General features: G+C 38.2%; 1 protein-coding gene across 1 annotated transcript in view; it reads right to left on the bottom strand.

Moving 5' to 3' along the window:
• SWT1 (SWT1 RNA endoribonuclease homolog) overlaps window positions 1-13,624 on the bottom strand; it is a gene marked incomplete at both ends in the record, with an annotated part of 72,079 nt that extends 58,455 nt beyond the window's left edge. The window contains 3 exons of the mRNA XM_084250348.1: window positions 5,322-5,380; window positions 10,107-10,190; window positions 13,544-13,624. Of these exons, the coding sequence (XP_084106474.1) occupies window positions 5,322-5,380; window positions 10,107-10,190; window positions 13,544-13,624 (224 nt within the window). The remainder of the gene's footprint in view (window positions 1-5,321; window positions 5,381-10,106; window positions 10,191-13,543) is intronic.
• Between the last annotated feature and the right edge of the window lie 322 nt (window positions 13,625-13,946).

Raw genomic sequence — 13,946 nt, 5'->3', positions numbered from 1 at the left:
AAGGAATTTGACAAGATAATTAAAAATTCTAAAAAAGTGTTGATATTTTTTGATTTCCCAGTAATTCCCATTTTAGAAAACTTTAGAAAAGTGAAAAAAATCATTAGGGCACTAAGAAAATATATTAAAAGATATTCAGTTTGCAAACCCCCCCCCCAAAAAAAAAAAAAAACAGGAGGAACAAGATAAATGGTAAAATTTTGGCTAAGACTAAGAAACATCATTCTATCAAATATAATCAAATATAGTCATCTTAAATGATGTTCATGGTGGCCTAGAGAGGTGCTATCACCACCAGGGCCCGAGTTCAATATCTGGCCAGGGAACGAAACCACATACAGTGCAAGAGACCACTCTTGTCTCACTAGCTGCTCCCCTTAGCAATGTATTTCAGTAAATCGGCCTATTCTGATCCCCACTCTGTCTGGTGAATCCTCTCACTCCCCACACCTCTGGCCTACAACCCAGTTCTTCTACACAACGATAAATAAATTTTTAAAATAAATAAATGAGCACAGGAAAAGGAGTAGGAAAAAATGTGCTAAAATGTTAGAAGTGGCAGTAGCTGGAGGTGATAGTATTTTCCTGCTTCATAAAAGTAGATACTACTTTGTAGTCAAAAAGAAAGGGGGGAAATTTCAATGAAACTCAACCCAATAATTTATCAATAAATCCTCAAGTGTCTGGATAGTTTACAGTCCAGCGAGAAAGAGATGATAAATAAGTAACTTCTCAAATAATTATGCAAGCACAAACTAAAAACAAAGCACTATGGTCCAAACAGTCATAATTAGCAAAAATCCATCATTGGATGGATTTTTTTCCTAAAAAATAAAATCTTGTTGGGCCTCCCCAGTGGCGCAGTGGTTGAGCGCTGGGTTGCGAAGCTGCCCGCAGCCTCTGCAGCACCGGTTCGGTCCCCGGCTGCTCCCCGGCCACCGGAGGAGGGTCCCACATGGCGCGCAGACCTCTCCTGCCGCCCGCTGCTCCCCTCAGCAGTGTACTTCGGTCCTTCTGCCTGCTCTGCTCCCCGCTCTGGCTCTGGTGAATTCTCTCACCCTCCCGTGCTTCTGACTGTACCCAGTGCTTGTATAAATAAATAAATAAATAAATAAATAAATAAATAAATAAATAAATAAATAAAATAAAATCTTGTTGGTGTACCACTTTACTATGTGAACTTCACAAGTACAGCCACACACCTCAATATGTGTACTGCCTCCCCGCAGTCCCCACTAAAGTACTAGTGCCATTCCCACTATCAGATTGACCCCTATCCGTTTCTCCCACCCATTCTACTTCCTCTCTAAATATATATATATTTAAGATTTATTATTTATGCACACAAGAGCTGGGGTACAGGCCAGAGTGGGGGGGGGGGGTGAGAGGATTCACCAGAGACAGAGTGGAGAAGAGAACAGGCAGACTGACCGAAGTACACTGTTGAGGAGAGGAGCAGCACAAGTCAGGAAAGGACTGCTGCGCCACGTGGGTTGCTGCCTGACTGGCCGGGAATTGAACTCGTGCTGCAGTGGCTGCAGATAGCTTCATAGGTTGCGTCTTAGCCCTTTGCACCACCAGGTTGCGTCTTAGCCCTTTGCACCACCAGGGAGGCACCCCCCCAATATATTTTTGAAGCCAACTGTAAACTAATACCAAGGACCCCCCGTTGTGGCACAGGGTTTGTTAAGGTCTCAGCACTACCAAGCTATCGCCAGCCACTGTGACATGAATTCCATCCCCGGCTAGGGAGCTAACCCACAAGGCACAGCAGACCTCTCCTGTCTCACCCGCTGCTCCCCTCAGCAGTGTATTTCAGTACATCTGGCTGTTTTGCTCCCTACTCCATTCTGTGGTGAATCCTCTCACCCCCCCTACCCAGCACCTCTGTCCTACACCCCAGTTCTTGTATGCATATATAAATAAAAATAAATCTTAAAAAAAAAAAACTAATACCAAAATCAAAGAAAGACAAGATAAAAAAAGAAAATTACAGACCAAACTCCCTTATGAACATACATGCTAAAATCCTCATTAAAATCTTAGCAAATCGAATCAACAAATGCATCAAAAGGATTAGATAACATTACCAAGTGGGATTTATTCCAGGGACACAAGGATGGTTTAACATGTGAAAATCAATTAATGTAATTTACCACATCAACAAAAGAAAGATAAAACCATGTGATCATAGCATTAGATGCTGAGAAAGCATTTGATAAAGTTCAACATACATTTATGATGAAGGCGCTTGAGAAACTTGGGATAAAAGGAATACATCTTAACATAATAAAAGCCATATACTACAAACCCGCAGCTAATCATTGCTAGTAGTGAAAAAATGAAAGCTTTCCCTTAAGATCTGGAACAAGAAAGGATGTCCATTCTCACCACTGTTTTTTTCAATATAATATTGGAAGTCCTAGGTAGAGCAACTAGGTAAGAGAAAAACATAAAAGGAATCCAAATAGGGAAGGAAGAAATAAAATTATCATTATTTGCAGGCAATAGATAAATATATAAAGAGAATCCTAATAAAACTGCAGAAAAATGAATTAAAACAATTAACCAGTTTAGTAAAGTAGCAGGATATAAAATCAACACACAAAATCAGTAGCCTTCCTATGAGCACACAATCAGTCTAAAGGGAAAGAAATTAAGAAAACAACCCCAGTTATGACTGCACAAAAAAAAAATTAAATACCTGGGAATAAACCTAACAAAGGAGGTGAAAGACCTATACAAGGAAAATTACAAAACACTGTTAAAATAAATAGAAGACACAAAAAAATAGAAAGATATTCCTGGCCATGGATCAGAAGAATTAACATTACCAAAATGGCCACACTATCAAAATCAATTTACAGATTCAATGCAATTCCTATAAAAATCTCAATGGCATTCTTCAAAGAAATGGAACAGATATTGCTGAAATTCACGTGGAATCATAAAAAATAAACAGAGCTCTCCTGACTAAAAAGGGTGAAAAAATGGAGGTATTATGCTCTCAGACTTCAAACTATACTACAAAGCCATAATAATAAAAACAACATGGTCTTAGAACAAAACCAGACACACAGACCAATGGAATCAAACTGAAAGCTCAGAAATAAAATCATGCATATATGGTCAACTAATCTATGACAAAGAATATACTGGAACAAGGATAGTCTCTTCAATAAATGGTGCTGGGAAAATTGGACCAGCACATGCAAAAGAAACTAGACTACTATCTCACACTATACACAAAAATCAACTCTAAATGGATAATAGGCTTAAATATAAAACCTAATACCATAAAAATATATAGAAGAGAACTTAGGTAAAATATTCCATGACATCAGCTTCAGAAACATCTCTGAGGACTCATGCCCAGAAGCAAGGAAAATGAAGGAGATAAATAGCTGGGACTACATCAAACTAAAAAACTTCTGTACAGTAAGAGACAGTAACCTAAACAAAGAGATATCCTACTGAATAATGGAAAATATTTGCACACCATAAAACTGATAAGAGACTGCCATCAAAGCAGTTACAAACTACAAAGCAGTTACACAACACAACAAAAACAAAGTAAACAACCCAGTCAAAAAATGGGCACAAGAGGGGCCTCCCTGGTGGCGCAAAGCACAGCACTGTGAAGCTGTCCGCAGCCTCTACAGCACAGAGTTCAATGCCTGGCTGGCCGAGAAGGTGACCCACATGGCTTGGCAGACCTCTCCTATCTTGCTTACTGCTTCCCTCAGCAGTGTATTTCAGTCAGTCTGCCTGCTCTGTTTTCCACTCTGTCTCTGTGAATCCTCTCACACCCACCCCCACACCTCTGGCCTGTACCCCAGCTCTTGTATGCATAAATAAATATATCTTTAAGAAGCAAAAACAAACAAACAAATGGACAGAAGAGCTAAAAAGACACATCTCCAAAGAAAAACACAAATGGTCAAACATAAATGGCCAATACGAAAAAAATGTTCAACATCGCTATCAGGGAAATCAAAACCAAAATTAGGTTATCACCTCACAATAGTGAGAATGGCACATATTAAGAAAACTGGAAACAACAAATGCTGGCGAGGATGCAGAGAAAAAAGAACCCTCTTACACTGCTGCTGAGAATGTAAACCAGTCCAGCCACCTTGGAAAGCTGTGTGGAAGTTCCTTAAAATATTAACCATGGATCTACCATATGATCCAGCAATTCTATTTCTAGTAACCTACCCAAAGAACACAAAAACACTAATTCGAAAGTAACCCTGAACTCCTAAGTCTATTGCAGCACTATTTTCAACAGCTAAGATATGGAAACAACCTAAATGTCCCAAAAGAGGTGACTGGATGAGAACATTGTAGTATATATACACAATGGAAAGCTATTCAGCAATCAAAACAGATAAACTCATGCATCTGGGCAGCATGGATGAAGGTGGAAGGGATTATGCTAAGCAAAACAAGTCAAAAGGAAAAAGTGGTTTCACTTAAATGTGGAATATAGAGAAACTGAACAAAAGGTCAAGAAAAAGACTAAACTTGCAAGCAGACCATGGATCTGAAGCATACAGCAAGGGAGGGGGAAGAAGAGGAGTCAAACAGGGAAGGGAAGAGCACAAGGGACTATGGTGATGGCTTGCATGTGCTATGGTGATGGGAGAACTATACCTGAGGGGAAAAAATCAAATACCGTACAAAAATAAACAACAATATAAGAAAAACAAATTTTTTAAGTAGTCATTGAATTATCAGCACTTCAAGAGTTGAAGCCGGATAGCAGATTTTTAATGAACACTGAGACCAACTTGAACTTTGACTGCATTCTTAGAATACTCTCAAAAGAATTCAACATTACTTCTTCCTCCTCCCAAAGACTCTATGGACAACTGTAAAGGTTAGTATATAGGTCATAAGTCTATTTACACTCTTACACATGGAAATAAAATCAAGGGTTAGGCTACAGAAATGTGCCTTTAAGCAAAAGATAATTTGTGAAATAGCAAACAGAACTCTGCTTGAACTTAAACCATTGAACTTAAAAAATATTCAGAACTTAAATATTTGAACTTAAAAATATTTAGAACTTAAAACAATTTTTTTTAAAAAGGACACTAGTTGAAAAGGCATTAAAAATCTGAATTGAAAAATTTAGAAAGTGATAGTCAACATAACATGAAATTTGTAATAGAATACTCTTTAGCAGATGTTATAGAAGCAAAGTTTCATTAAATAAAAGGAGACAATTCAAAATAAAAACCGAAGAAAAGTCAGAGGCAAGTTGGATTTTTGTTTTTAGCAAACATTAATAGAGTTATTTGTTTGGTGGAATTTACCTTTTTGGTTCCTGTCTTCTTTTTATATTACTATACAAAATGTCCGTATGATCAGATTTCTGGGGAAAAAAAATGTCAGTCATTTAGGAAATATCAATTAGGTACCAGTACTATACTTACAAGGGAAGGAGACCAGGAGAAAATATTTTTTTCCCATACCTATGTATTAATAAATAGATTGACATCACAATTTACTTAATTGTTCCATAATCTTGAGATGTGAAACGGAACATCCCCATTTTAAAGATAAAGTACCCAAGGTTCAAACAGAGCTTAAGTATCTTCCTCAGCATTACAGAGCAAATCAGCAACAGAGGCATCATTTAAAACTAGATCTCTCTACTCTCTACTCAATCACTCTTTCTCTCTATAAATACCAGGGATCTAGGGTTAAGCCCAAGAAAAAGAAAAACAGGAAATATTCTCTGTCTTAAAGGGCTCAAGGTAAAGGAAAAGGATAAAGCATAGAATTAGTCATATATGTACAAATAACCTAATACAAGTCCATATCTAAGTATCAAGGCAGAAAAAATGGACAAGTTATAGAAAAGCACAAAACATCAAACACCAAAAGCTGGAAAATACCCAGGAACAAACAGTGAATAAAATATTTGCTAATGATTGAACAGAGAGAAAGATGGAGGATCTGCACAAGTCTGGAGTCATCTCTTCTATGCACCTTGCAAACCAGCATCAGCCAGGGGATTACACTTGGGAGAGAACTAAGGACCTTATGATACAGGTCTCCACAAGAAGGTGAGCAAAGCCCATGATAAAGTGGGGAAAACCGAGAAACACTATCACCAGGAAATTACATGGTACTGGGAGAGGCATCCAACTCTCCAACACCTGACTCTCGGGGTTTCCCCTTGGCTCCTAGCCCACTGTAGACTTGCAAGTGCTACCTCACTGAAAGAACATTAACTACAGAAGGTCTATGGAGATGGGGCAGTGGGTATCTAGTCTGGCAGTCCCAAAGGCACTTGCTCCTACCCCACATGGACTTCTGGGGCGTTCCCTCAGTTCCTAGCCTACTGTGAACATCATCTCCTCGCTCCCCTACAGAACAATAGCTGCAGCGTGGGTGCGGAGCTGACACATCTGTGACTGCTGGCAGCTATAGCGTCTGGCAAGCTCAAGAAGTATCTGTCCCTATCCCATCAGGGCAGGCATCTGTGCAGCCTAACTACTAAGTAATCTGCAAGTTACAACTTAAAACATGGGCCTGCAGCCCAAGCCCACAGCATTCTGGCCACTCTGTTCATGCCTGAGCCTCATGAGAAAGGCACAGCGAGCAAAACATGCTTAGATCATAATTAGGCTATAGCTGAAGAGTCAGTTACAATTTGGGACTTCTGAGAGAGCACCACTGATAGTCTGGCTTGACCTACCTTGACTAAATGATGATTGGAAATCCTTCCCTCAGTTCAAGCGGCTACAGGACCAAGGAAGGCTTACGCTCCTGGGAATCTACTGCAGCAGCCTTTATATCATCTAATCTCCAGCCCTCACCATGTAGCCTGGGTTCCTGGATCACCACCCCATACGGGCTCTTGAACTTGAGGCATCCTGATTGGTGATGAAGCTTCAACCAATACAACAACAAAGCACAGTATCCAAGGCCAACACCCTACGCCAGTACCCTATGGCCTGCCATTCTAACCAAAGGCCATCACTGCAGGACTAGGAAGGAAAGCAATCTAGCTGAATCCATAAAAATAATCAAATAGCATCAAACAGAAAATGAGGAGGCAGAGTAATTCACCCCAATCAATGATCAAAACGAAATCCTGGGAAAAATTCCTAGTACAGCAGAGTTAACCAAACTACCAGAATAATACTTCAGAACAACAGTCTTAATGATTACTGAAATTTTGAGAACAATGGACGAAAAAAATGAGAAATACAGCAAGGGCAGAGAAACTATAAAAAGCTCCCAATAGCAGTCACAGACATAAATAATGCAAACGGTGAACTTAAAAAATACAGGAGAGTGGCTCATACAATGGGAAAAGGAAAGTCTATTCAACAAATGATGATGGGAAAAGTGGTCAGCCATCTGTAAAAGAATGACAATAGACCACTATCTCACACCATACACAAAAATTAATTCAAAATGGATTAAAGACTAGTATGTAAGACATGAAACCAGAAAAAACACAGAAGAAAACATAGGCAAAAAACACTGTGCCATGGCATCAATTATGTCTTTAGGGATTCAACTTTAAGAACAAGGTAAACAAAAGCAAAAATATATAAATGGGGCTGCATCAAAACAGTATGGCGGTTTTTCAAAACATTAATAACATATCTATCATATGATCCAGCAATCTCTCTCCTAGGTATCTATTTGTAGCATACAGAAACACTAATTCAATGAGATATATATAGTTCTATGTTAACTGTGGCACTATTCAAAATAGCCAACCTGTGGAACTAACTTAAGTGCCCAAGGGTAGATGAATAAAGAAGATGTGACATATATGTACAATGGAATACTACTAAGGTATAGAAAGGATGAAATCTTGCTACTCCCGACAACATGATTAGAACTGGTAGTTGATTATGCTATGTTAAGTAAGTCAGAAGGAAAAAGACAAACACCGGATGATTTTATTACTATGTGAAATGTAAAAAATGAAAGGAACAGACAAAAACTCTCTGAAATCTGACTGCAGAATTGTGGCTACCAGGTGTGAATCTATACTTCTAAAACATACACATTATTGTAAATCAATATTACCACAATAAACATAATTTTATTTATTTTTTTTCTAATGTGAAATGTTTTATTTCATTCTTACAATCATTTTTTTTGAGGTTCAAAATGATATTTTATTTTTTTATTTTTTTATTTTTAAAAATATTTTATTTTATATAACTCTTACATCATTTTTCATTTTTGTACAATGTATGCATTTTCATTATAGTTATATTCCCCATACAATTGTACCCCCACTTTATTTTGACTCTAGTCCTTCCTTTCCCCGCCTCTCCCTCCTCCAGTCAAGTGTGTCTCTGGTTTATAGTTGCTTTGTCTCTGGTTTATAGTTGCTTGTTGATTTTGATTTTTACTTTATATTGATTAGTCTTTTTCCTGGTCTCTTATTTAGGTTTTCTAAATTCCTGCTATGAGTAAGACCATCCAGTATTTTTCTTTTTCTTTCTAACTTATTTCGCTGAGCATGATCCCTTCTAGCTCCATCCATGTTGCTGCAAACTGCATGTGTTTATCTTTTCTGATTGCTGAGTAATATTCCATTGTGTATATGTACCACATCTTCTTGATCCAGTCATCTATTTTTGGGCATTTGGGTTGTTTCCATAGCTTAGCTATTGTAAACATAATTTTAAAAAAGAAGAATGAATATTGAATGAAGATTATTAGGTGATGGGTAAGAGAAAAAGGGATCTCAGCTAAGAAAGTCTGGCATTCTAAGAAGCTAGAATACTCTGGCATAAACTCAGCAGAGAGAAAATAAACTAGCAGAGCTGAAAGCACAGGGACTCTTTCAAGGAAGAAAAAAAAAAAGCAACTGGATAGTTAAGGTTGATCAATTTAAGAACATCCTACATGATAAAATAAAAAATGAGTGAAGATTTTTCAACAGAGCAGAGATATGATGTAATCATTGTTTTAAAAAGGTTAGCATAGCAATAATAAATTGAAACAGCTATCTCACTATATGAAAACAAATTTCTAAAAACACGATTCCGCATTCATGCAACTTTCACAACTACTTTCCTTTATTACCCACAACTATGGAGGTATTCGGATATATACCTAATTTCCACTTGAATGTGGAAAGTACCACACCAACCAAGCAATCACAAGTTTAGTGTGTTTAGTCTACTGTCATTATTTCCAGTTATTTGTGAGAATGGAAAGAATTCTGAACTTAGCTCTGTTCCTACACCTAAATTTGTATCCATGTACAAACCACTTAATCTTTTGGATCTCAGTTTCTGAATTCGAAAATGCAAACACTGTTTCTGCCTCGGGAATCTCAACAAAAATATATTATAAATATAACTATACATGGGAGAAGACATAAAAGCTATCTAACTTCATATGCATGTTATTTAATCCCATGTGATAGGGTCTATCAACACACAATAAATAATGTGTTAAATGTTATTTCGTAAGGAGTAGGAAGGAAAAAAAAACATAAGCACTGATTTCATTCTAGTGGATATCGAAAAGTAAGTATAAGATATAGAAAAATTTAATAGAAGAATAGTGGGGAGAATTTATAACACAGACCCTCTAATTGGAAAGATTAATACCATATTATTTTACCTATATTTGGAATCAAAAACAAAACTACAACAAATCAAGTTCACAGATATGGAGAACAGAATAGTGGTTGACAGAGGTAGGAGTGGGAGGGTAGGAGAAATTGGTAAAGAGGTGAAAAGATACAAATATCCAGTTATAAAATAACTAAGTTCTAGGGATATAATATACGTCAGGGTGACTACAGCTCACACACTGGACTAATAATACTGTATTGCATAGTTTAAAATTGCTAAGAAAGCAAACGAACATTCTCATCATAAGAATAAATTCTTTTAACTATGTGTGATGATAAGTGTTAACTGGACTACTGTGGTGCTCACTTCGCAATATATAAGCAATATATACAAGTCCAGAATCACTGTGCTGTATACTTGAAACTGATAAAATGTTATATGGCAATTATATCTCAATTTTAAAAACCCTCTAATTGTACATTAAGACTTTAATATAATTTTTAGATTTAGGTGCAGTATCTAAACACTCACCAGTTTTCTCTTCTGTGATGAAACAGATCTTGTAGAGCAAGGTGAACTAATAGAACTTGCTGAGGGTTTTTTCTCTTTCTTATCCTAAGAATGCCAATTGGAAAAAAGAAGAAACAAGAAAAGCACAAAATAAAGCACACTACAAGACTGCATCATTTCATCATTATTACTATAAATAACATTCTTTCCATATTAATAATAAACCTCAGAGAGGAACAATGTTTAAAGGCACACAAACTTTAGTAACAGGAAGGGAAACTAAAATAGAAGGTAGACTCAACTGGAAGTCAGAAAATCTAGGTGCTCTTGAATTAGAGTTGAGATGGGATATAGGTATTGGAACAGAAGGTCAATGACAGCTCAGATAAGGCCATTAGGAAATGGCATTGACGTGATGGGATTCAGTCTTCTGAAACCATATATTCAATTATTTTTCAGTGGATCCTGAATTCAACAGACCCAGGACATACCTACCATTTACCAAAGACATTCTAGATAAGGGTACAGATTAATGAAAAAGCAATAAAAGCCCCTTGGCACATGGATATAAAATCTAGTGCAGGAATACACAAATAACTTATATATTTGGAAGAAAATAAAGCAGAGAAAGGAATCAGCAAGGCCTGATAGGTAGAGATGGAGGCAACTGCAAATTTAAACAGAGCAGATGGATGAGGTCTCACATATGGGTTGACTTCTGAACAGAGACCTCAAAGAGGAACAAAGCAGGGGGCCTCCCTGGTGGCACAGGGGTTATCAAGCTATTGCCAGACACTATGGCATGAGTTCGATCCCCAGTCAGGGAGCTAACTTATATGGCACAGCAGACCTCTCCTGTCTCGCCTGCTGCTCCCCTTAACAGTGAATTTCAGTCAATCCACCTGTTCTGCTCCCCTCTCTGCCTCTGGTGAATCCTCTCACCCCCACGCCCCACCCCCTGGCTCCTCTAACCTAGACCCCAGTCCTTATATTCATAAATATTTTTTTTTTTTTTTTAAAAAGGAAGGAACAAAGCATATGAGCATCTGGGCAAAAAGTTTTCAATTCAAAAAGAATAACAGCAAGTACAAATCCTGAGGCAGGAATGTGACCAACTTGTTGGAACAGTGGCAAGGAAGGCAAGTAGTAGAGAGAGCAATGAGAGTAAGAGGGAGGTGAAATGGGGAGAGTAGTCACTTGTCAGGCCAGCAAGAACTTCAGCTTTTACCCTCAATGAAATTGAAGGCACTAGAAGATACAGAGCAGAGGAGTGACATGATCTGACTTACACTTCAATAGCAGTACCTTGGCTGCTGTGTTGAGAACACAAGGAGGTAAAGGCAGAAGCAGAGAGATCAATTTATTAACTAATGTAATGATGGGAAAGCAAGTCGACAGTCTAGGTCTCAGAGATAGCCAGTGGAGGAGGTAGTCAGATTTTGAGTATTTTATTTAGAGCTAGTCTGGGAGGGTCTCCCTGGTGGCACAGGCGGTTGAGCGCAGTGCTGTGAAGCTGTTCGCAGCCTCTGCAGTGCCAGTTCAATCCCCGCCGGCCTCAGAGCAACCCACATGGCGAGCAGACCTCTCCTGTCTTGCCTGCTGCTCCGCTCAGCAGTGCATTTCATCAGTCTGCCTGTTCCGTCTCCGCTCTGCCTCTGGTGAAACCTCTCGCCTTCCCATGCATCTGGCCTGTACCCTGGTTCTTGTATAAATAAAATAAATCTTTAAAAAAAAAAAAAAAAAAAGGTAGTCTGGGGGTCAAGAATGTGCCAGCACGTCCTGGGGACATGCTGAGGGACGAGTCATGAAACAGGTTTGCAAGGCAAGACTCTGGTGCTCAGTGAGCAGCCCTCTTGCTATTAATAACAAACAAGCATGACTGATTATGTGACAATGGCAGGAGAAGTAGGGTCCGGGGGAAACAAAGGGTATTTATCTTTATGGGAGACAGGACTTCAATTTTACAGGGAGCAGGAGGGGACATGTCAGCCACATATACAGGGAATACTTCCCATGCAGGTGCTTGGTGTAATTTCCAAACTACTCCTAGACCGTCTTGGACCCTGACCACACAATCAGTCAACGGTTACCTAGGAGTCCCTGGCCACCTCCTGATGTGGGCTATTGTCTCAAGGCAGTCATGCAGGAGCGCCTTATCCAATTCTTTCACACACACATAGGTGCATAGAAAGGCCATGTGCACACAGGTGCAGAGGCCATAGGTGGAAAAGAGGCTACAACATAGCTGACAAGAATCTGCTGTTAGACAGGATGCTGGCAGATGATGACAAAAATTTTAGCTGAAGTGAACGAAAGAATGAAACTGTATTTTACTAAAGTGGGAAACCATGACTGGGCACTTGAAAAGTTTAAGAAGATGAGGAGATACCAGCAAAGGATGCTGTGTGAGGCATGCACCAGTGAGAAAGTGGTAAAATACAAATCAGGAAAGTATGGTGTCTTAAAAGCTAGGTGAAGAAGGTGTTTCAAAGAGAAGGTATGAACAGTTATGTCCACTATTGCTGATGGGTCAAATCAGATGAGCTCTGAAAACTGACCTAGCAACATGGAAACCATTGTTGACTTTGATGAGCACCTATTTGGAGACTTCTGACTACACTAGGTTGAGCGAATGGGAGAATTTCAAACAGCATCCCAAATATTAATGTCAGAACGGGAATTTGCAAGTCAAGGACACCAGGGTACTTTCTGGTCACACTTCAGGGTTTTATCACAATATCTGGGAGACTAAATGAATACTCAAGAAAGTTAGTAAGCATCAAACACTGAGAAGTGTATGAACTCTGGAACACTTCATCCAGGTGATGAAAAAGCCTTGTAAACTAACCATGATCATAAAAAACTACTTCTTTAGTGAATGTTCACCTTTGCCAGATTAGACACCATCTTGGACAATAATCTCACATAAACATGGTATAATTCTGATAATGTACTATGCAGACTAATCAGAGTTTACAGTAAATCTGACTACAAAGTTTTCTATTTTGGTAACTAATCTCATTGAAATCTTCAAGACGCTTCCTGGAGACCTACTCAGCTCAATTTATTAGATATTTTAAATTTAACCTACCAAAATGCTCAAGGCAGTGTACTGACTAAAAGAAAAGGGAACATGGGGAGCATGGTCGTTCCTGCCATTAGCCTCCCCTACACAGGGTGGCTCACTCCGACTGATGAGCATGTGATCCCAGAGAGCATGCTGAGCAAGGGGAGAGGAGACCATGTGGAAATGGTCTAATGATGAATTATTATTATAAACAAAATAATGCACTTAAAGAATGAGAAAAACATCTTCTAGACCAGAAGGGTAAATATTCATACATTTTTTTTTACATACTTACATAATTCATTTTAAAACTGAGGGTTTTTTTTTTTTCATTACACAAAATTAAACTGTAAAAAAAAATATCCTTAGGTCAATAAACCAAAATTCTTACTTCGTCAACAAAGCTGGGTGATGAGATAGTTCCTTTTCTCCAAGAATTCTCTTTTTTCCCACAAGATTCTTTGTTGGACATTTCGAAAACCTAAAAAAAAAATTAAAACTATATTATGTATCTTTTATAACAAACAAAAAAACCTCAGATATTTTTCTTCAAATATATAAAGATTGGAGTTTTAGAAAATTATTTCTATTTTCTAACCATGCCTAAAACAGCAGTATGTTTTCACTGTGTCACTTTATTTCACATATATTCTCCCTTATGATATATTTCATTTCATAATGATAAAACCCTGTGTTTTTATCTATCACCTCTAGAAATAACTCATAATTCTGCCTCTAGCCCTGATTTTCTCTCAAGTATCATAGCAGACTTTTCTGCTTACAGGACTATAGTA

The sequence above is a fragment of the Talpa europaea genome (genome assembly GCF_964194135.1).
Source record: "Talpa europaea genome assembly, chromosome: 12".
NCBI lineage: Eukaryota > Metazoa > Chordata > Mammalia > Eulipotyphla > Talpidae > Talpa > Talpa europaea.
Note: the sequence above shows the minus strand (reverse complement) of the source record. Positions and strands in the feature narration are given on the sequence as shown.